We start from the raw sequence: 24,513 nt of genomic DNA on the forward strand, positions 1-24,513 counted from the left end.
TTAATACTAAATGCAGCAAATAATCAATGATTTTTTAAAGTTTATGCGATGTCATTAGGTTGTACTGATTAAATGAGCAAGCAATTTTTTTTTATTTTTCTTAATAATTTTTTTTTAATTTTATGTTGTTTTTTTTTATTTTTTTATATAGGAATAACTTGAATGTAAACTAAAACTAATCCTTATGCGTCAGTCAATCTCCGAATGCCCGTTGAATAAGCTCTGGAGATTACTCCGTGAGGAGCCCCAATAGAGGTATGATCACCTCGGGGGATTGCACCCTATCAATTACTAGCAAAAATAATATTTTTTTGAATTTTTTTTAATTTAATTAACTTTTTTTAACTTTTTTTTTTAAATTTCAAATTTCGAATCACAGAATTCAAATTTTGAATTTAAATTTTTGAATTTTTGATTTTTTTTTTAAATTTTTTTTCAAAATTTTTTTTTTACTTTTTTTTAGAAAACTTTAATTTCGAATTTCAAATTTCAGAATTTAATAACTACGAAATTACTAACTAAAAATAATCAAAATAAGAAAAATTAATAAAAATAAAAACTTACTACCGGAGTGCGTTCACTCCGGGCATCCAAAATCCGATTTGATCTTCGTGATCGTTCTTGCTTCTCGATTTGCCTCCCCGGCAACGGCGCCAAAATTCTGTTCGTCCTTTTCCTGTCTAACTAAAAATACGCTAGACAGATCGTTGTTAGAACCGACGAACAAAGTTTAAATTTAATTTTACTCTTACCTGTTCTACTTGAAGAATAGTGGTTGTAAGAGGTCGATCCACAGGGAGGCGATTGGAGTTGCATAAAAATTAGAACGTTCACTCGGATTTGAAATCGATTTTTGAATGATAAAAGAAAAACATTATTTTGAGGATGTTGATGGATTATCTAGTCTACCGGAGAATAATTTTTAATTGAAATTAACTAGAAGACATATACTTAGATTTAAAGAGCATTTATATATTTAATGGAAAAGAAAGGCTTTTGGCATAAATTAAAATAGACAACACTAGGGAGATTGAAGCTGGAACATAAATTTTATAAAAGAAAATTAAATATATTGCATCAAAGAAAAATTAAAAGATTGCATAATTTGAAGAACGTAAATTAAAAGCAACAGAAATTACAACTTTAGCATGAATAAAACTAAAAACTCCAAAATACTTGCTCTCAATTAAAATTCAAACTAGAAAAAAAAAATAAATAAAACAGAAAGCTAAAACAAAAAAAAAATAAAACATAAAAACACAATGCTCTGTTTTCAATGAAGTTGAAAACAGAGCAAGGCACTCTCTCCTCTCTTTGAAACAGAGGTTCCCCTCTTCCCTGCCGATGGTCTCTCCCTCTTTGTGTCTTGGCCTCCACCCCCAACCGAGCACCCCCCTCTTCTCTTCCTCCTTCTCCTTTTATAGCCGCGGACGGACGCCTGATGCGGAAGGGAGATGGCAGACGCGGTGAGGACGCGGGGAGGAGTCGATCACGGATGCAATCCGGGCTGCTGGCACGCGATCTCGGCTTGCATCCCGGCTGGGATATTCATGGCAGCGCGTGAAGAACGCGAGCGGCTTGGATCACGGAGGAGATGCTGATCCGGAAACTAGGACGTGCTGAAGAGGAAGGAGCTGGAATCGCCGGTGATTGCGGGGGATTTGGAGACGGGCGAGCTGGGAGGAGGAGCTGATCCGAGGGTGCACAGAAGAAGGAGGCACAGATGGAGGGATCGGCTGGGATTTTCCTTGCTGGGAGAGACGTGGATCCGAGCACTGGGAGGAGCTGGAGCCTGGCACGGTGGCTGGCACGATGCGGATGGAAGGTGGAGACGCATGCGGCTTGGATCACGGGAGAGGCATTCATGGCTTGGATGCGCCGTGGAAGATGGATACGGACGAGAGATGGGATGCTAAAAATGGGCGCCAGTGGACTCTTGGGCTGCTGGGATTTGGATCACGGGTCACCTGTTCTGACTGGAGGTCAATTGCAAGTTTCAAGTCATGGGTCACCCGACCTCATAGTTATGATATGACCAAATTAGATTTGCCCAAAAATTCTTTTCCAAAAGCACAAATAAAATGGACCCGAACCTGACTCGGACCCGACTCGATCTTCAACCGGGTCGGATCGAGGAAGGGATCCTTCTTTAGTCAAATTTGAACTCAATGTGCATTTTATTTCTAATTTATGAAAATATGTGACAAACCTAAATATAATATTAATCCAGTGAATTTATCATTATCGGTTAGCAATAATACTAATTTAGGTGACATGTAGGTCGCACTTTTGTACTCTCATCAGATTTCAAGATGATAAATTGCTCCATGTCACCTGTCATGTGTCTTGAACAACCACTATCAAGATACCATATTCTATTCTTTTCATTAGCTGTAAGACACACCTACAAGCAAAATCAAGGATACATTTTAGATACCCAAACTATGTTGGGTCCTTTAGGGTTAGTGTATGTTGTTCCTTTCTGAACCCAAATTTTTTTGAATTTTAGCTTGCTCTTTTCACTTAATTTATCATAGTTTAATTTTTTGAAATTGCATTCATATGCTTTATGTCCTATTTTATTACAGTAATAATAGGTAGTATTTTCATTCTTGGATTTTACAAATATATTCTTCAAGTATTTTTGTTTTCTATTTGTTTTATATCCTAATCCTGCTTTATCATAGATACCTCTTTGACTATCGAGAATCATGTTTAGTTTAGTTGAGCTGAGTGTAAACTTTTCTACCACTGATTTATATTTCTTTACATCTTCTTTTAGTTTGATATTTTCATTAATTAGATTTTTAGTTTCATTAGCAAACTTCTTACTTAATGTTTCATAATCATTAGACAATTTCAGCTTATCTTCCATAAGCATCTTATTTTTATTTTTTAAAATTATATTTTTATGAATAAGTTTCTTATGCTCTTCCATGAGATCTAGAAAGGCATCATGCAATTCATCAGTGGTAAAATCACAATCAAGTTCAGTATCTACCTCATCATCATTAGCCATGTAGCATATTTGAGCTGTGCCTTGCTGATCTCCCTCATCAGAGCTTGATTCCTCGCTCTCACTCCATTCAGCCATGAGGACTTTCTTCTTGAGCTTCTTTGCCAACCATTTTAATTTCGGGCAATCTATTTTGAAATGCCCGGGCTTATTACGCTCATAACATATGGGCGCTTCTCTTTCTTTTTCTTTATCATTTTCTTTTTCTTTGCTAGAGCTGCCTTTGAGGATAGGTTTCTTTTTGTGGAACTCCTTTTTCTTCATAAATTTTCTGAATCTTTTTGTGAGCATTGCCACTTCCTCTTCATCGTATTCCTCTTCCTCATCCGAATCATCTGATTCACTTACTTTTTTTGTAGACTTCAAGGTAATAGTCTTCTTTCTCTTGACCTCTTCTTCTGAATTTTGCATCATGGTCAACTCATGTGTCATGAGTGATCCTAGAAGCTCTTCTAGCTGCAGCGTATTGAGATCCTTTGTCTCCTGAATTGCTGTTACCTTGGCCTCCCACACTCTTGGTAGAGACCTGAGAATTCTTCGCACCAATTTAGAGTTAGTATATGATTTGCCTAAACTTTTAAGTCTATTTATAAGGTCGGTGAATCTAGTGAATATCTCAGTTATGGACTCAGTAGGTTCAATTTTAAATAGTTCATATTTATGTATTAACATATTTATTTTAGACTTCTTTACTTGATTTGTGCCCTCATGTATGACTTCTAACCTATCCCAATCTCTTTGGCTGAGGTACATGTTGAGATCCTATTGAACTCATTTACATCTAGGGAACAATAAAGAACATTTATGGCTTTAGCATTTAGCTGAGCCAACCTCTTATCACTATCATCCCAATCCTTTTCAGGTTTAGGAATGATTGTGTAATCTATGCTAATGGAGGGTATGTGTGGTCCTCTAGTTATGATGTTCCATAAATCATAATCTAGAGCTTGAATGAATATCCTTATCCGAGCTTTCCAGTATGTATAATTTGTGCCATTAAACAAGGAAGGTTTATTTGTTGATTGTCCCTCACTTATAGAACTTCCTACTTGGGCTGCTATGATTTTTTTCTCTTTGATCGTTAGATTAACAACTAATACTAAAGAACTAGATTCTGATACCACTTGTTGCCTAAACATGACAACCCAAGAGGGGGGGAGGGGTGAATTGGGTTTTTCAAATTTTAACTCTTAATGGTGCAGCAGAATAGAATTAATCCTAAGTACTTGCACAAATATAAAACTAAAAGATAGAGATAATAGTCACACACACAAAGACACAAGATTTTATAGTGGTTCGGTGCACTCCAAAGCACCTACTTCCACTCCCCAAGACTCTCCTTGGGAATTCACTATAATCTTCCTGATTACAGTTGGATTGTTTTTCCAGGCTCACAATCCAAATCTTACAATTGGTTTTTCGGGATCACCAATTAACCTTTCCGTTGGTTTTGCGGGCTCACCAACAAACCTAATTGTTGGTTTTTGCGGAACTACCAACGAACCTAACCAAAAGTAAAAGAATTAAAATGTATACAAAACAACTATTGCTCAGTTTGAAATAAAAGCAAACTCAGTAGGTTGAGCAATGGTTGATGGCACTTTAGATTTTTGTTGATGAGAGAATTGCACCGAGTTGAGCCGGAGATTGACTGTTGATGGATCTCTTCTTGAATGCTTTTCTTATTTGCTCAGCTCCTTGCTCTAATTCAATAGCTCACAAAAAAACGAAAAATCTATTTGGCTCAAGCTCTTGATTGTATTCCTTGAACTCTCTTTTTCACTTCTTTTTCTTTCTTATTTTTTTATTTTTTGAATCCTTTGTTTTTATAATCTTTGAGTAGGAGGGAATGCATTACTATCCGTTAGACACAAAAATATAGCCGTTACCAACCTTTTTCCTCTGTACTGTTCTTTTGAAAATGTAGCCGTTAGAGCTTCCAGTCGATTTGGAGTCGACTCGTGTAAACTTCGAGTCGGCTCGTATGGACCTGGAGTCGACTCAAACTTCTAAGTTGTCGACTCGAGTTTGGGTCCTTTATAACTGATCTTCTGTTGTTCATCAGTGGAGTCGACTCGGGATTTTCTGGAGTCGACTCGGGATTTTCTAGAGTCGACTCGCCTAACTGTTCATCTGAGCTTCTTTATTTGAGTGAGTCGGCTCGATGATTTCTGGAGTCGACTCAGCCCTTGTTCATCAGAAAAATCGCTCTTCTATTATTCTCTCAGGGAGTCGACTCAATGCATCATGGAGTCGATTCGGCCACTGTTCATCCGAAAAACAAGTTTCTGTCTTTTTCTCAGGGAGTCGATTCGATGTCTCCTAGAGTTGACTCGCCCACTGTTCATCCGAAAAACAAGTTTCTGTCTTTTTCTCAGAGAGTCGACTCGATGTCTCCTGGAGTTGACTCGGCCACTGTTCATCCCAAAAACCAAGTTTCTATCTTTCTCTGAGAGTGTCTCAGAGAGTCGACTCGAGTTTCTTATGAGTCGACTCGGCCACTATTTTTGACTTTTGTCTTTTAGCTCACTGTGAAGGGAGTCGTCTCTTGATCTTTTGGAGTCGACTCGCACTTTGATAGAGTCGACTTGAGCTCAACCATGAGTCAGCTCCTTAGCGTGCCAGAAGTGTGTCGACAATTCTGTTTGTGCCAGAGTCGACTCGAACCCTTCTTGAGTCGACTCGAGGATTGTTCCTTTGCCATTTACTGATCCAAAGTCTTTTCAAATTTGTTCTTACTAATTTATCTTGAATTATTTCGACATTTTTTTGAAACACTGAACATAAACTTATTAGTACAATAACATGTCCTTAATGGCTTTGTAAACATCAAAATCTCACAAAGATCATCAATGATGAATCAAGAAGAAGAGAATAGCAACGAAAAGAAAAAAATGTTAGTATTCAAGTCCTCAAATCAAAAAGATTGCACAAAAATTGAAGAATCTGGTGATAAAGATGAAGACCTATCATTAATCATTAGAAAATTTAGAAGCTTCCTAAAGATGAAGAAGAAGAAGAAGCAAGAAAGAGAAAAAAAGTTTCGGCTAAGGGAGAGAGAAGTAAGAAAAGAAGTAGACAATTTAGAGTGACAATGAAGATTTCAACTCGAAATTTACTCAGCCTGAGTCTTTGGGCAATTACATGTCACCATCTTAGCCGATCTTCGGCTATCCTCTATTAGTGGTTTCCACTTCTACTTTATTGTATAAAAGGTAATCCTCTTAACCTACTTCTCATTACCGAGACTAGTGTCTCATTCATATCTGGTATTTGGCAATACCATGGGGGAATCATCTAAACTGGTTAATGTTATTTTTCTTGTATGCACTAAACATATTAAATTTGACTTGGATATTTCAATTTCCAGTTCTATGGATCAAGCCATAATTTATCCAAGACCCTACTTAATAAGGGATAACAAAAGTAATGAGCTTGTCTTTATGGAGATTAATTTAAATAAAAATTCAGCAAATTTAAAAATTAAAAAAAAAATAAAAATTGCCAAACTAACTTTATTGCCATTAATTAGTATATTTGAAATATGTGTAATATTCCTCTTTGCATTTTTTCCCCTTTTAGATGGGTTCTGTTATGTGACTACCATTTTATGTGTACCTGCCAAGTACCAATTCCACCCCAGAAAACACACACACACACACACACACACACAACAGTTAGCTTACCTCATTCTCCAGCTATAGATTCCATGAACCCCAGCAGAATGACATTGAGACCAAGCCAGGTTTACAAATGTAATGCCACGTGGCTTAGTTACGAAGGCCTTATCCCATATTAGTGTGGAGCCACCCCACCTGCCCAAAATCCAAAGCAGAAAACCAAAACCATAGGGGGAACTCGAGGCTTACCATTCAAAATGTCCCTCCTCCAATCCCTTCAATGCTGCTCTATTTCAACTCAAGCCTTCACCAAGGCCACCCAACCCATTAAAGGCCCAGAGCAGCAGCGGCGGCGGCACCACCACCGCCACCACCGCACCCAAATCAGACCCATCGGATCAGTCCCCACTGCCTACCAACCGCTCGACCAAATTCCCCTCCGGGATACCTTTGCTTGGAACTCCCTCCTCCGGGCCCACCTCGTCGACGGCAACTGCTGGCAAACCATCCTTGTCTACCGCCACATGCTCCTTTGCGGTGTCCGCCCGGACCGCCACACCCTTCCCGCCGTCCTCCGTGCTTCTGGTCTCTCCGATGCCTCCTCCAATGGAAAACAAGTCCATGCACACGCTCTTAAGCTTGGGTTCGCCTCAGATTCCTATGTCGTCACTGCACTTATGGAATTCTATGGCCAATTTGAAGGAGCTGACATTGCTGGCGTGGTTTTTAATTGCTCGAACCAGAAGAACTCCGTCTCCTGGACGCTGCTAGCCAAACTATACTTAATGGAGGACAAACCTAGTTTTGCATTGCAGTTGTTCCACCGAATGGTGAATTCAAACATGGAATTGGATGTGGTGGCATTGGCTACAGCGGCGAGAGCATGCGGACAATTGAGGTCAGTCCATGAAGGGAAGAAGCTTCTCAAGATTGCAGGAAGGACTGGATTGGAGTCTGATGTTTTAGTGGGCAATTCACTTTTGAAAATGTATTTGGATTGTGAAAGGATTGAAGAGGCTCGTGCTCTTTTCGACCAGATGCCATCAAAAGATGCGGTGGCCTGGACTACAATAATCAGTGGTTATGTGAATAATGGAGTTTTTAATGAAGGACTGAAGTTGTTTCGAGCTATGTGTATAGAAGGAGTGGCACCTGTTTCATTCACAGTCTCTGCGATCCTCCCAGCTTGTGCCAGGGTAGCTGCTTACAAACATGGTAAGGAGATTCATGGATGCATAATTCGACGTCAAATACATATGAATCCCACAGTTTCTAATGCTCTTATGGACATGTATGTGAAGTCAGGAAGCATCGAGGCAGCTTCAAAGATTTTTAATAGAATATTAGAGAAGGATGTTATATCCTGGACTGTGATGATATTGGGATATAGCTTACATGGGCGAGGTGATCGTGGAATTTCTCTATTTCATCAAATGGAGGAGAGTTCCACCGTATTACCTGATAGGACCACTTTTGCTGCAGCTCTCCATGCTTGTAGCACTGCTTGCATGGTTGAGGAGGGCAGGCATTTCTTCGAATTTATACAAGAACCAGAACTTGAGCATTTTGCTCTAATGGTTAGTCTTCTATCTCGTGCCGGGCTATTTGATGAAGTGCGGGCATTTGTGGAGGACCACCGGATAGGGCACCATGCTATGGTGCAGAGAGCAATGCTAGGAGGCTGCCGAGTGCACCGAAATATGAAGACGGGGAAGCGAATTGCTGAGCAATTGATTGAGCTAGAGCCACTGAATGCTGAAAACTATGTACTGATGTTAAATATGTACGCAGCCAGCCGAAAGTGGGATGTGGTAGAAGGGTTGAGGGAGACCATTCGAGACATGGGTTTGAAGCCAAAGAAGGCGTGTAGCTGGATTGAGGTTCGGAGGAAAGTTCATGTCTTTGGAGTGGGAGATGTTTCGCACCCGAGGTCGCAAAGGATATACTGGGAGCTAGAGTGCTTGATGAAGAGGATGAAAGCAGAGGGGCATGTCTTAGAGAAGGATTTCGGTCTGCATGATGTGGATGAAGAGAGGGAATGCATTCCTTGTGGCCATAGCGAGATGCTGGCTGTTGCTTTTGGGCTGATCAGCACGCAAGGGAGCACGACCTTGCGCGTGGCCAAGAACCTCAGTGTATGCAGAAGTTGCCATGCTTCATTGAAGATGATCTCCAGAATTGTTGGGAAGGAGATTGTGTTGAAGGATCCTCAGATCTTCCACCATTTTAAGGATGGGCTTTGTTCATGTAGAGATATGTGGTGATTGGGTGGAACAAGCTCATTATGGCCAATGACCAGCAGGCCAGCACCTTAGAAGAATGGGGATGCTGCTATGGAGAAAGTGAAGGATATCTAGAGTTGGAAGAATCAAGCTTGAATAAGTGAACTATCTCCTTCGGGAACGGATTAACTATGGGTCAAGGGGTCAAGGTGATAGAAAGGTTTGATTTAATAAATAAACATCACCCCAAACAGTTTATCCGCCATCAAGAGGTAAGGTTTTGAAACAGCAAGGTTAGGGGCAGTGCTGATGTAGAACATTGCAGCAAAAACTGGAAGCAGCGAGTGATGCAGAGCCTTGGAAGGGGAAAAAATGTAAAGCCCAGTTCCCCGAGTGCATCAAGTGATTATAAAGTAACAAATGCAAACTCTTCCAACTAAACAGTTTTGTGTTAAGAAAACCAAGGTTGGTTGGCACTGTATGCACTACAAAGATGTCAGAGGACATTATCCATCTTACTAATCAATATGATCACTTTTGATTTGCAAAGGATGTTTCACTTCTTTGGACAGAGCAACTTTTTTTTCCCCTCATGCAAGTGTTGGCGACCAAATGTGTGGTTAACCCTCTGAGCACCAAGAAACTATAGTAGCAGGATATGCTAGGCACAATTCTTAAGCAAAGCAAGTTGAACTGATTCAATAAGATCGAAACCAATCACAAAATTAATTATAGCAGCCGTAGAAGCTTTTTAGTAAAAACTTGAGAAAGTGGTCAGATCATAATAAATCATAGGACGGAGTTTGCATTTGCTGTTCATGCACGCAATGCAGAAGTTTAGCTATTACAATTGAGAAAAATAATCGGCGGAACAAGAAGGTAGCCAGAATGGAAAGATTGGTGGGAGCATACTTAAGCAACATAGCTATGTCTTTCAAACTACTAGGATTGAATCATTCACTCTTGTAGCCATCTCTGGAGAAAGAGAACCATCAATGGGGTAATGACTCGGACTTCATGCCATGTCAGAGCCTATCAAGGAGATGAAACCAACAGAATATAAAGCCAACAGAAGATGAGATGTCCAGAACTATTCTAATAAGTTGGTCATTCTTGACAATGGGATACATCATCCAATAAAAGCCACCTGTTGCTGGAGACAGCAGACAAACTAGATGTTGAGTAAATAACACAGCATGACTCCAACTAGATAGGGTAAAAAATAAAACATACATTTGATGCTAGTTAACATATATTTGGTTTTTGTCAAAAAAGAAAAGAAGAAGAAGAAGAAGAAAAAAAAAGACAACCACGCTAATAAATAGCCCGAGGATCCTTTGACCAACCTCAAACAACACCTGCTGTGCAACACAAATTCAGTCTAGAAGTTAATGGGAAAGCATGAAATGAGAAAAGAATGAGGCTGAATATAAAATCAGAGGCAGAGAATCGCGAAATCTGGTTTATGCTCAAATCCTTGGATGTGTACTTTCTGAAAATAACCAATCCAAAATTTCAAGTCCAATATAATCCTCTCCTATGTCTCCCGCCTGGATCGCTGACGCAGTGCTGCTGCATTCTCTTTCTCATTTTCCTCTTTCTTTTCAGTAGTGCTTCCTACTCCGCCATTCTTAGTGGCTTTAGCCCTCTTGGCTCTAGAGGTGGTCTTTGGTGGTGCCTGCCAAAAAAGTTTTCTGTAAGCAAAACTTTTTACAATTTAGCAAATAAACAATAAAAAGAATAGAGGAACAAAAAAGAAAGGTCAAAACCCACTGCAGGTTTCTTTCTGCCAAAAAGAATTCTGAAGATAACTGTAGCGAGGACCACAACAATAGCCACCATGATTCCAATCGTCAGGTTTGGCTGTTTTTCTCCTTTCTCAATGACACCCTGCAAAACAAATCATTTGGACCTGAATATGATTCCATGCTTAAACTCTACGAAGGCGTACAAAACATAATAAGATTTGGAAGAGGGGAAAAACAAACAAAAATACATTTATATGCTATGCAATCAGAATTATGTTTTCAAGGCCATGAAGCTGCAAATAAAGCTTGAAGCCTTGAAATGATAAAGCACTATAGTATTTATCAAAAGATGTGCTCCCCTTTGAACCCTCTCTATCTAATGGATTAGAGAGATGCAAGCAAAGTGTTGAATGATACTATCAAACAATTTGTTCAGCTGCTCCTGTCAGATGTCCATTGACAGGTGCAATTTACGACTGTGATAATGAGGAATCAACTAATAGAGATATCCGCTTATTCTGATGACATAGTAAGAACTGAATGGATTATATAGCACTATTAACTATTGACTATCAAGTAAATGATAATCAGCTTAAAAAAAGGTCAAGTTCTACTAAATGAATGATAGTTTGTTTCAAAAAATTATATAGCTTCCAACAAATCCAGAGTTTCTAAATTTTGTTGAAATTTTTATTTAGTATATATACATAGAAGCAATTTGCTTTTACAGTTGGAGAAATCCCTTAAAATGTTTATTCTAGGATCCACATTAATAGATTGACGAAAATGTTATATCAGTAACTGCAGTAAGCAACACAATAATGGCATGGGCCACTTACGATGATCTTGGACCTGTATGGCGCAAAGACGGGAATGTCTGCTACTTTGTAAAGAACATCAAATACTTTCTTCTGCAATTGCCCAATAATCATATTAAAAATTGATTAGGCAGAAATGCCATGAGATAACTACATCTGAAAAACAAACAATTTTAAGAGACATTACTAGTACCTGGAAGCTAGCAAGCGCATCTGAAAATCCAGAAACTGCTTCTTCAGCCTTCTGCTTTGATTGCTCAGCTTCATATTTAGGCTTCCACATCTTTTCCCTATATGATTCAGCCACTTTCTCGTCAACAGCTATCAAAATATTGTCAAACAGAATGCCATCCTGCATTGTCCAAATCTCAATCCCAATGGAAGCAATAGGCTCAAAATCAGGTTTGTCAAGCTCAAAATAGTCAGGATTTGGTATCTGCCGTGGTTTCCAGATACCCTTGTAGTTTGGGTTGTCAATCAAAGGAGCATGCCACTTTCCCTTGTATGCTGGATTTTTCTTCATTGGTCTCTTCCACTCACAGCATCCAGGTGCTTCCTCGCACTTTGGGTTATCAATTTTTGGTGCTTCCCATTCTCCATCTTCTTCATCATCCCAGTCCGCTGGTTTGGTGGCGTCAGGATCATCAATTTCCTCAGGCTCATCATCCAACCACCCTTCCGGCTTGACAGCTTCCTCATCTTCGATCTCCTCAGGAGCATTCTCATCCCAATCATCAGGTTTCACAGCATCAGGATCTGGAATTTTAGCCCTCTCATCCCAGTCCTCAGGCTTCTTATCATCTGGATCAGGAATCGTTTTGGGTGGAATAAGCGGTGGTTCAAAATCATCAGCAGATAAAAAGTTTGCCTTCTTCTTTCCCTCCCCATCTATCAAAATCGTTAACTCATTATCAGGTTTCAGACTAGCAGTGTAAACATGAGTGAATTTGTCATATGGGACTGATGGTGGGTTCTTTAGATGATGCTCGACAAAGACACCAGTTTTTGGACTCTTGTGCTTAAGGATGAAGTGCACCTTATTTGTAGAGCCACACTTGTCAGGTCCAAACATGATGGAATAGGGTGACTCATTGTCAAACTCCCTGGGAGTCCATCCGGCATCTTGAGGTCTGAGATACTTCAGATAAGCACCTCCACACTCAAGCCCATTCTGAAATCGAGTTTCATATTGAAAAACCAGGGTTCTATCCTTGATGTTAACTGGTTCATCAAGGTCTTTGACTATTGCATACTTCTTCGCCTTTTCGCTTACAAGAAGGCCATAGTCTTCATGTCCATCACTCTGGGAATGTTTCCATATACCTGTGCCCAACAGGCAAAAACAAGGCCTCTTTTAGAAGGATGTAGCCAAAGGGAAAAAATAATTAGAAAACTTGTAGAAGTCAGCAAGCACATTCTGCAATTGATAACTGTACTTGGCAACCGATGTCCTTAGGATAGCAGCAGAGATGTTAAAATTCGAAAACCTAAAGGCATGGCCATGTTAAACATGCAAAGATTAAACAAGCCATAATCAGTCACTACTCGAACTAGATATGTTACTGTAATAAAAAGGAGGGCGCCCTCAGTGGGCGTTCCTCCCATAGCCTGACAGTAATACTTGGCTTTAAGCCAGGCATTACATGCTGTTTTGCCCGAGGCAAAACGGCTATAAATGGCCATTGATGGCTAGATCAGTTATGGTTTTGAGGGCCCTTATATAAAGCCCCCCCACCTCCCTAGTTGAAAGTGCATGAAAAAATTTCTCTTCTTGCATTTTCTTGTTTTCTCTCTTGATTGGGGCATTCAGGCCGTGGAAATAATGGATGTTGCTCTCGTAATGCATTTCTTCACTGAGTAGAAACTCTGGCGTCTCAAGCTTTAGAGGTTCAAACTTTGGGACACGTGAAACAACCTCTGAAGGATCAAATTTTTGGGATTGCTAGGTATACAGAAATTGTACAATACTAGAGATGGTTAGGTCAATAATGGCACAAGTAAACCTACCGATATGTTATTGGGGGGACCAACAAGGAACCTAATTTAAATAACTTGTGGCCATGGGGTTCAACGAGTTTTGTTCATGATACTTCTCACAAGCATGAAAAGTTGAGCCCTAGAAGAAGAAAATGTATCTTTATAAGATACCCAAAGCATTCCAAGGGCTATGTTTTAATAGGTGAACAATCTGATGGAAGTGTGACTGAAATTGAATCACGAGATATGGATTTTATAGAAGATGAATTCCCAAGTAGAAGAGAGGTTGATAGAAACTTAGAATTATATGAAGTTATAGATCAAAAGAAAGATGCTCCAAGTGGCCTAGTAGAGGATGAAGAAGAATTTCTCTAACTCCTAGGGATAGTAAGAGCGACTTACCACCTAGTGGGAGTACACCATTACAAGATGATCAACATCAACCTCAACTGCGTAGAAGTCAACATGGAAACATTCCCCGTAGTTGTTTTGAGATTGAAGGGGAAGCTTTCATGGTTGCTCCACATGATGATGATGAGCCTAGAACAGTTGAAGAGGCTCTCTCATCTTCTGCTAAAGATGAGTAGATAAAAGCATTAGATGATGAGTTGGAGTCAATGAGGACTCATCAGGTCTAGAATCTGGTAGATTTACCGCCAAGGCGAAAAGCAATTGGGAACAAATGGGTTCTAAAAGTCAAATGCAAGGCGGATGGGTCAATAAAAAGGCATAAAGCTCGCCTTGTGGCAAAGGATTATACCCAGCAGGAGGGTATAGACTATAAGAAAACCTTCTTTCCAGTTGTGAGGTTTACCTCAATTCGCCTAATTTTGGCCATAGTTGCAAAGTTTGATTTAGAATTATATCAAATGGACATTAAGACTGCATTTCTCAATAGAGAACTAGATAAGAATGTCTATATGAATCAACTAATTAGTTTTGTGGTCAAAGGACAAGAGCGCAAAGTATGTAAGCTCAATTGGTCCATTTATGGCCTGAAACAATCATCTAGGCAATGGTACCTTAGATTCCATCGAGCCATTCTATCGAATGAGTTTACGATGATTGAGAAAGACCATTGTGTCAATGTTAAACGGTCCAAGGATGGTTTCATTATATTGTCATTATATGTTGATGACATATTGTTGGCCGGAAATGATAAGGAGTTAATTGTCGCCACGAAAGAATGACTATCCTCCAATTTTGAAATGAAGGATATGGGTGAAGCAGACTACATTCTGGGAGCTAAGATCTTTAGAGATCACTTAAAGAGACTTATGGGCATGTCTCAAAAGACCTATATGGAAAAAATTCTTAAATGCTTCCAGATGTATGACTGTAAGCCTATTGACACTCCTATAGCGAAAGGTAAAAACTTATATCAAGAAATGTATCCTAAGACTCCAGTAGAAATTGAGAAAATATCTCGTGTTCCCTATGCCAGTGATGTAAGCAGTTTGATGTATGCTATGACGTGTACATGACTAGACATATGTTATTCAGTTGGCTTAGTCAGCATATTTCAATCCAACTCCGAAATTCTTCATTACAAAACCGTCAAGAGAGTTTTAAGATACCTCAAGGGGACAATAGACTATGTGCTTTACTATCAGGGTTCAGATTTACAGCTTATTGGCTATACTGACGATGGTTGGGGCAGCGATCTGCATGAGCGCAAATCGACTTCTAGATATGCTTTCTTGCTTAATAATGGCACAATTACCTGGAGTAGTAAGAAACAACCCTGTATCGGTTTATCGACCATGGAGTCGGAATATATAGTATGTTCAACAGCTGTTGAAGAAGCAGTTTGGTTGAGGAGGTTTCTGCAACACCTTGGAGTTATTAAGGATGCTTCAGATCCTATGACGATTCATTGTGATAATACGACAACAATTGCCTATACTAAGGATCCAAAGTATCATGGAAGAACCAAATATATTGGCATTCGATATCACTATGTGAGGGATATGATTGCACATAAGAAGGTGGTCCTGAAATATATTTCTACAAGTCGCATGGTTGCGGATCCCTTGACTAAGCCTATAGCAAAAGATGCTTTTAAGACACATGTTAAAAGTTTAGGGTTGCGTAGATTGTATTTTTTTTCTTCAGTTGACTATGATTTGTATACCTATTTGGGATATTAACGCTATTCATTGTTTGGTACTTTGTCACATAGCATGATTGATGATGATCACACATGAACATACTACATGATTATAGTATGTAAAGGTATGTCGATAGGCATATATTGGCTCACTCACATGAGCAATCGCCTCTAGCGCTTGGATAGCGAGCTGAGATAAGACAATATTTTTGGGCTTGTGGAACAAATTAGGATGATAAACACAAATATGTTGCCTTAGTTGGAGTTAAGATGAAGTTCTTTTTAAGTGTATGGACTTGATAAGCGACCTGTGGTTAGCCAGATGTGAGATCTACTTTTGGCGCCTTGGGGAGGCAAACAAAATGAGAACTCAAGTTAGGCACTTGATAAGCGACCAGACTAAGATCTGTATCATATTTTAGAGTTTAGACATACACTCTTTATCAAAGAAAACTCCATCGTAGCATGTGGTTCATACTACATGTGCTTAATTTGACCAACTATGGAAGTGAGAGAATGAATCCCTACTTGATCACTGTGTAAGTCCTTGAGTCATTTAATTGACTTATTCTATACTCTTGTTTACTTTTGACTACGTCATAAGACTAAGGTTTTGATGTCAGCTACTATAGCGTGTTGCCTATGACTATGATTGATACAGTCTAAAGGGGGCATTTGTGGAAAAGCAGTTAGACCAAGATTAAGTGGCATGAGGGCGAAGGAAAGACTATTCATTGACACATCAGTGAGTGTATTTGCTGTCGACAGGTTATGGCGCTATAGCGTATAGTGACATAATCGTGAATACATCACGGTAATCTATAAGGATTAAGCATTATTTTGAGTATTTATCCTCGAAAGAGTTTAAAAAAGGCTTGATCTACTGTGTCTGAAAAGGTCTAGGGCATAACGAGATACTTAGAGATGTTGCTATACTGGCTCTCTCGTGAAAGATTTGGTGTAGTGCTCCCATATTTTTTCTATATGTGTGTTCGGTGGTTGCACAATCTGTTTGCTAGTATGAACAAGATTGAGTACACTTAAGGAGATGTATGACTGGGGTCATGCCCACTGTGCGCGAGTGAGAGATGTAATAAAAGGGAGGGCACTCTCAGTGGGCGTTTCTCCCATAGCCTGACAGTAACATCTTGCTTTAAGCTAGGCATTACATGCTGTTTTGCCCAAAAGGCAAAACGACCATAAATGACAATTGAATTTAATCCAGCCATCAATTATGGTTTTGTGGGGCCTATATAAAGCCCCCCTCCCTAGTTGAAAGTGCACGGAAAAATTTCTCTTACATCTTCTTGTGTTTTCTCTTGAATGGGGCATTCAGGCTGTGGAAATAGTGGACGTTGTTCTCGTAATGCATTCCTTCACTAAGCAGAAACTCGGGCGGCTCAAGCTTTGGAGGTTCAAACTTTGGAACACGTGAAGCAACCTCTAAAAAATCAAATTTTTGGAATTGCTAGGTATACAAATTTCCGCTATAATATTTATTTGTATACATAATTTCTAACTGTTACAATCAAACCAAGTTCCATATTCAAAGGAAGTTAAAATTTTAAAAAGAATGCAGGAGTCCTGTACTAGGAGTTGGTGAGTCAGTTACCCAAGTAGAAAAAGCTCCAGCGATAGATAATTTTATTATCAAAGAATGAAGTTAGGATGCATCCATCTCATTTCTCAAAAAAAAAAAATGATGCATATATTTAACTTTTAAAATTTTTAATTGTTGATTATTTTTATCACCATTATTCTGCTCTTGTCGCATCATGCTGCATGGTATGAATTTTTATGTGCGCGCCTTAATTGACAGGTGGTGAAGACTGCAAACAGAACCCTTTTAATATTTGTGTCCAGGACAGAAAAATATTCAACAATTAGTTGAGAAAACTGAAGTTGCTTACGATTGGTACAAACTTCTCCTCCTACTGAATAAGTAAATACTGGCATGGTCCTGGTCAACCAAAAGAAAGGACACATAGTGCAGGCAGACTTGCACAATGTAACTATGAATTAAATTCACATTCCATACAAAGGAAAGTGTAACAGAAGCAAGACGATGCCTATCAAGATGTGGCTAATGTAAGCTTGTTCCTTTTTAAATGCTGAGCTTTACCCGTCAAAATAGTTTCATGTAACACTACATACACTAATATAAAAAAGAGAAGCTTTTGTGAATAAAATTGATAACAATCATGATGAATATTAGAATTTAAGAATTCTAAAATATCGTATTAATTTAATTTGCATCCAGAGGAACCATGGCGATTTCAATTATTTTCTGTTGAAGTATCTTAAAAACTTGCGAGCTTCAAAAAATTCAAGAAACACTACTAATATATTATGCAGGCATATTAGAAGTGATTTGAGTGAGATATTTGTCTGTTTGGCATGCCACTTGTTCAGACTGGGTGCCTCATAACCAATCAATCTATAATATGAGTTCTGTTTCGATCTGTACTAACATGTTCTGTTCTACTATCACATCCAGACCTAAGACCAGCAATGGATATCAAAACAATCGATATATTTTCACAGAATCAATATAAATAAATATGCACAGAATCGATTCACATGAAGCTTATTTGCAATTACATCACTTATCGAACTATCAAATGCAGAAAATAGTTATTTTAGGTGAATCAAGAATCTTCCTCTGATCTAAAGCAAGGAATGTAAACTGTTATGATGGTTTACACTACAAATGCCAAAATTAAATCGTTAAATGATTCATCCTCTTCATCAAAATAAACCTATTCGATCATTATCCAAATGTGCAACGTCCTACAATTGAACATGTTCTTGTTGGTAGTCACGTCAGTGCACTTACTACATGAATCAACAAATTTACTGGAGAGGATCCTGACTCAATCAAATAAACCCGACCCACAACAATGAGTACTTCATGATTACAATATCATAACAATGACCATGACTGTGATAAAGGTCCGAGGAAAGAAATGTCTTCGGCCGGCTACAAACAGACAACAAGAGAGAACACACAAGACTAATATCATAAATCATCTAACGAAAGGCGCATAGATCCAATAGCTGAAAGTATAACTCTCTTCTCTAATCTAATCGCATTTCTACATTTTTTAAACATCACTTTTGAAAAATGAATTTATTCATAACTATCTGGAATATCGGATCTAAAAGCAATACCATTGTAATCTTCCTTCCCGGAAACTACCCAATTTTTCTCGAAAGATACATCGAACGGCTCGTATAACAACTGAAACAAAGATCCATCATTTCTTGTTAAATATAAAAGACCTAAAGCGTAAGAACAACAAACGATTATTCATTTTATCAGCCGTAATTAATATAGAACGAAACAAGAATTACTAGATCCGAGGCGCGAAGCTGGAGAGCGAAGCATTGGATCAGAATGAGCAGCAGCAGTGGTGCAATCCGTCTTCCGTCCATCACAGGTGAAACAGAAACCTACATGGAGGGGAAAAAAAAGTTTGAGAGAAGTTTGGGATCGGAGAGAGGCGATCGAGAACACTAACCCTAGATGAAAGTGCCGGAGGGGCGGATTCGTCGAAAGATGTGAGGAGGAGAGATAGTACAGGAGTAGCTGGCGGCGGCTGAGATGTGGCGACGACGAGCCTGGGGAGCTCTGGACTGTTCTCCCCGCTCTTTCGTTTCCGTCTGCGGACGTGATTATAAGAAGCCTACGCATGAGTTGGTACGCCCGGTTATCTCATTTGACACGTTGCACCACTAATGCGATAATGCCGCATCATCCAAATTTTCTCATCATTGAATGGATTGGATTTGTTTCTGTTGGGGGGAATACGGTTTTTCCCCAGCAATATAGTAACCCCGCCCCTAAGAAGCCGCATAACCGCCGACCTTGGACAACCGAAGTCGGCGTCCGATCTCGGAACGTCCGACCTCAGAACCTCCGATCTGGAGAATTTCCGACACCCGAGGTCTATTCTTGTCGACCACCTACTACGGCCGTACCCCCGAGGTCCGGCCAAGGGCCATATCCTGCCACTGCCCCAGCATTTATTGCGCATGACCTCTACAAACCCCAGTTCACTCAACAATTAATGCGGACCTCCGGCCTACTCAACAATTAATGCACACTTCCGGCTTACTCAACAATTAATGCGCACCTCCGGCTTACTCAACAATTAATGCGCATGGCTCCTATTATCTACGGACCTACAGCTCTCCACGGCAAATCAGCTCAGCAGAGTTTAGTCAACCATGAGAAGTCTCTGATCTCGGCCTTACCTCCGACATCAATGCAATTATTCACCCGATCGCGTGCCAGCTCGGGTCGTACGACGGCCTCATCTCCGACATCAATGCAATGATTCACCCGATCGTGTGCCAGTCCAAGCAACATGCCGAGCCGTACAACGGTCTCGCCCCATCACATCACAGGTAAACTGACCCCCCTTATAAAAGGGAACCCTTGCTCCTCAAAGGGGGGTTGGACACAGAAAACTCAAAAAAATACTGTTCTCCTCTTTCTCCTTCAAACACAGCTTGCCCCCCCTCTGACTTAAGCATCAGAGGGCCGGCGCCGGAAAACCCGGCCACCGGCTTTTCTGTAGGCACCCCGACGGAGGACGCCGCCCGCCGACGGACCGCCGCTCCCCTGTGTCCACCTGCCGCTCCCCCTCCTCGACCGATGACCGCCCCCGGGTCCAATTTCCAGCAACAGTTAGCGCTAGAGGAAGGGCCCGAGTCGCGATCATGAAGTTGAGAAGTAAGGGAGCCTCCAATATCTTCCGGCGTCCCCCACAGAGTCCTGGACACTCCGTCCAGAATTCGCCTACTCTGGCTGACCCGGTTCCCCAGGTCCAGCCGGAGCAATTCAATGCTCTGGTGCAGCAAGTTCAGGCCCTGGCCGCTGCCGTTCAAGGCCTGCGGTGCGAGGAGGCCTTACCAACGCTTCCCCCGCAGGCCCAGGTCTTGCCGGAGTTTCCTCCCAATGGCCCGATTCTCCCAGGCCAGAATCTTCATGGCTCCTCGAGGGCCAACAACGAAGGGCGGGCCTCCCCCCAGAGAGAGCTGCCGGGGGAAGGTCTCAACAGAAGACCCCAACCCTCTGAAGCCGAATCAGCCCCAGACCACCGTGAGCCAGAGCAAACCACGGTGACAATTCCACGGGTTGGGGAGCTCGACAAGAAAGTCGAACACTTGGAGCGCCAGATCGAAGCGCTCCACAGCAAGAAGGCAAGACAAGAGGGGGATTTTGAATTCACCACCAAGTCCCCCTTCTCTCGCCAGATCGAGGATGAGCCGGTCCCCGCGAGGTTTAAGATGCCTCAAGTGGAGCCCTACAGCGGAATCACCGACCCCCTCGACCACTTGGATAGCTACCGAGCTCTCATGGCCCTACAAGGATCCTCGGAGGCCGTACTTTGTAAGGCCTTCCCGGCGACCCTTCGAGGGACAGCTCGGCTTTGGATTTCTGGGCTAAAGCCGAGCACGGTATCTTCCTTCGAGCAACTCGGCAGGCAGTTTGCTACCAATTTTGCTGCCAGCCGATGCCAACGGCGGACGTCGGACTCCCTCCTAGATATCAAGCAGAAGGAGGGGGAATCCCTCAAGGAGTATCTAGACTGTTTTACTGCCGCCACGTGGGAAGTTCGCGAGCTGGACCAGTCAATAGCCATGTCGGCTCTAAAGACTGGGGTTTGCTCTTATCGATTCCTCTTCTCTATCGAGAAGAGCTTCCCGGCCGACTTCACCGAGATGCTGGCCCGAGCTCGGAAGTATGCAAAGGCCGAGGAGGCAATCGCCTCCAGGCGAGGCGCGATTGAGCCCGCCTCAAGGAAGCAGAAGAAACGCCGCGAGGAGCGCGGCCGACAAAGAAGCCGATCCCCCCGTCGAGAGAAGAATCTCCCCCGACTGAGGAGCCCGCCTCGGCAGCGGGGACAACCTCAACGGAGGACCCCACCTCGACCAAGGTCCCCACCACGGCCTCGGACGTACCCAGGGAGGTACGAGAATTACACACCTGTCAATGCTCCCCGGGCCGAGATTTTGATGGAAATCGAAGGTCGGGATTTCTTCCGACCTCCGCCTCCCATGCGGGATACAGGAGTTCCCTGCAATCCCAGGAAGTACTGCCGCTTCCACCGAGACTGCGGGCACGACACGGAGGATTGCTTTCAGCTCCGAGACGAGATAGAGGCGCTTATCCGCCGCGGAGTACTCAATCGGTTCGTAAGGAACCGACGTGAGGAAAGGAGGCCAGCGGAAAACGCCACACCGCCCAAAAATCCGGACGACAACAGGCCTATCGCCGGCACCATCAATGTAATCGGAGGAGCCTCGGTAGGAGGATCAGCCCAAGGAGTCTCCCCGAAGCGCCCGCGTACTGCTGAAGTCATTTCGTTCTCGGACGAGGACTTGGAAGGGGTTGAGACCCCCCACGATGACGCTGTGGTCATCTCCATGATTGTAAATAAGTTTGATGTAAAACGTGTCCTAGTTGACAATGAAAGTTCAGCCAACATTTTGTACTACCATGCCTACCAAAAAATGGGGTTGCTAGAAGGACATCTACGAAAAATTAATACCCCACTAGTCGGGTTCACCGGAGACTCGGTCCCAGTCGAGAGCGAGGTCAGCTTTCTTGTTACGGTCGGCCTCGCTCCCCAGGAAAGCACTGTGAGGATGGACTTTCTTGTGGTCCGTCTATCCTCAGCCTACAACGCCATCCTTGGGCGGCCAGGGCTAAATGCCCTTCGAGCCGTGGTCTCAACTCGCCATTTGTTCATGCGATTCCCCACCGGCCAAGGAGTAGGCGAGGTCCGCGGAGATCAGCTGGTTGCTAAGCAGTGCTACATGGCGGCTCACAGAGTAAAGCAACCAACCGAGGCGCCGACTCAGGCAACGGGCCCCTCGCTACCCATAGAAACCCTGGATGCGAGGGACAACCTCTGGAAGAAGCAAGTAGAGCCCGGTGAGCTTCTTGTTCAAGTTCCTCTACAAGAAAATTTTTTCGAGCTAACTGTGCAGGTCGGCTCCGACCTTGGCGTCCGCGAGAGGGATCACCTCGTCAGCTTCCTGCGGGACAATGCTGATGTCTTCGCCTGGTCGCCCGCGGACGTACCGGAAATTGACCCTGAGGTCATGGTCCATAGACTCTAGGTGAAGCCGACCAGCAGACCTGTAAAGCAAAAAAAAAGGGGCTCCACCCCGGAACGACAACGAGCTGCAGCCGAGGAAATGGATAAACTCCTTGAAGCCGGCTTCATCCGGGAGGTCTCCTACCCAGACTGGCTTGCCAATGTAGTCCTCGTAAAAAAGGCCAACGGGAAATGGCGTATGTGCGTGGACTACACCGACCTGAACAAGGCCTGCCCGAAAGACAGTTTTCCCCTCCCAAGCATCGACCAGCTCGTCGATTCCACCTCAGTACACCAATTGCTGACCTTCATGGACGCCTTCTCAGGATATAATCAAATCCGAATGGCGCCAGAAGACGAGGAGAAGATGGCCTTCATCACCGACAAGGGCACCTATTGCTATAAGGTAATGCCTTTCGGTCTGAAGAATGCTGGAGCCACATATCAGAGGCTGGTCAGCCAAATTTTTGAGGACCAGATCGGCCGAAATATGAAAGTTTATGTGGATGACATGCTGGTGAAGAGCCGAGCGGCGGAGCACCATGTAGCTGACCTCAATGAGACGTTCTCCAAGCTCAGGAGATACCGAATGAAGCTCAACCCGGCAAAGTGCGCGTTCGGGGTTACCTCAGGCAAATTCCTGGGTTTCATAGTGACCCAGCGCAGAATTGAAGCCAACCCTGAGAAAATCCGAGCGCTGCAAGAGATGACGCCTCCGAAAATAGTCAAAGAGGTGCAGCGGCTTACCGGATGGGTTGCCGCCTTGGGGAGATTTGTCTCCCGATCGGCTGAGCGCTGCCTCCCATTCTTCAAGATCCTTAAGCGGCCTAAGGACTTCCTGTGGTCAGAAGAATGCCAGCAGGCCTTTGAAGAGCTCAGGAGCCTTCTGGCCTCCCCTCGCTGCTCACCAAGCCTCAGCGGGACGAAGTTCTTTACTTATACATGGCCGTCTCCCCGGTCGCAGTAAGCTCGATCCTGGTCCGGGAAGAGGACAAGCTCCAAAAGCCGGTCTACTACATCAGCCGGGTCCTCAGGGATGCTGAGACCCGATATTCAAAACTTGAGAAGACAATTTTTGCACTTATCATCTCAGCTCGGAGACTCCGGCCTTATTTTCAAGCTCATACAATAGTCATACTGACCGACCAGCCTATGAAGCAAATACTGCAAAGGTCAGATCATGTGGGGAGGATCGCCAAATGGGCGGTTGAGCTCAGGAAATTTGACCTCGAATATCGGCCCAGGCCGGCTATTAAAGCTCAAATACTCGCCGACTTCCTCGTGGAATGCACCCTGCCAGACGACCCCGAGCTACCGTCTGCATCCATGGGGGGAACCCCGAGGCTACCATGGGTCCTACATTCGGACGGGTCGTCAACTTCGGGGGGTAGCGGAGCCAGACTCATCCTCACCAGCCCGGACGGAGTGGTGGCCGAGCAAGCCTTGCACCTCGAATTCCCGGCCTCAAATAACGAGGCAGAGTATGAGGCTCTCATTGCCGGGCTCAAATTGGCGAAGGAACTGAAAGTGGAAGACCTGAAGGCCTTCAGCGATTCCCAGCTGATAGTGAGCCAGATCCAGGGAGACTTTGAAGCAAAAGAGCCATCAATGCAGAAATATCTCCAAAAAGTGCGGGAACTCACGTCTGCCTTGGGCTCTTTCAGCATCTAGCACATTCCTAGAGCGGAGAATCTCAGGGCAGACCAGTTGTCCAAACTGGCGACCTCCCGCATGAACGAGCTTTCCAAGGGGACAACGCTCGAGCATCTTCAGACACCCAGCACGGAGGAACCCGAACCCACCATGTGCATCGACTTCGAGCCGAGCTAGATCGACGGGTTCGTCCGCTATCTCCAGGACGAAACCCTTCCTCATGATGAGACAGAGGCT

The 24,513-nt window shown here is 42.7% G+C and overlaps 1 protein-coding gene and 1 pseudogene across 2 annotated transcripts; one reads left to right on the top strand and one right to left on the bottom strand.

The window, feature by feature from the left end:
* The first annotated feature begins 6,618 nt into the window (after positions 1-6,618).
* Positions 6,619-9,407, top strand: LOC103698091 (pentatricopeptide repeat-containing protein At3g12770 pseudogene; annotated as a pseudogene). The gene has a single exon (XR_015971906.2). The product of XR_015971906.2 is annotated as a pentatricopeptide repeat-containing protein At3g12770 pseudogene (transcript).
* Positions 9,408-9,939: 532 nt separating this feature from the next.
* LOC103698092 (calnexin homolog) lies at positions 9,940-19,147 on the bottom strand. Its single transcript, XM_008780066.4, has 7 exons — positions 19,033-19,147; positions 18,866-18,964; positions 18,683-18,752; positions 11,618-12,747; positions 11,446-11,517; positions 10,632-10,748; positions 9,940-10,536 (listed from the first exon to the last, which is right to left on the bottom strand). The coding sequence occupies exons 2-7, from the start codon at positions 18,944-18,946 to the stop codon at positions 10,396-10,398; spliced, it is 1,611 nt and encodes a 536-aa protein (XP_008778288.4). The 5' UTR covers positions 18,947-18,964; positions 19,033-19,147; the 3' UTR covers positions 9,940-10,395.
* Positions 19,148-24,513: the final 5,366 nt, after the last annotated feature.

Source organism: Phoenix dactylifera, chromosome 12, assembly GCF_051530095.1.
Source record: "Phoenix dactylifera cultivar Ajwa chromosome 12, Ajwa_hap1_PhDact_Kaust_v1.1, whole genome shotgun sequence".
In the NCBI taxonomy this organism is placed as follows: Eukaryota; Viridiplantae; Streptophyta; class Magnoliopsida; order Arecales; family Arecaceae; genus Phoenix; species Phoenix dactylifera.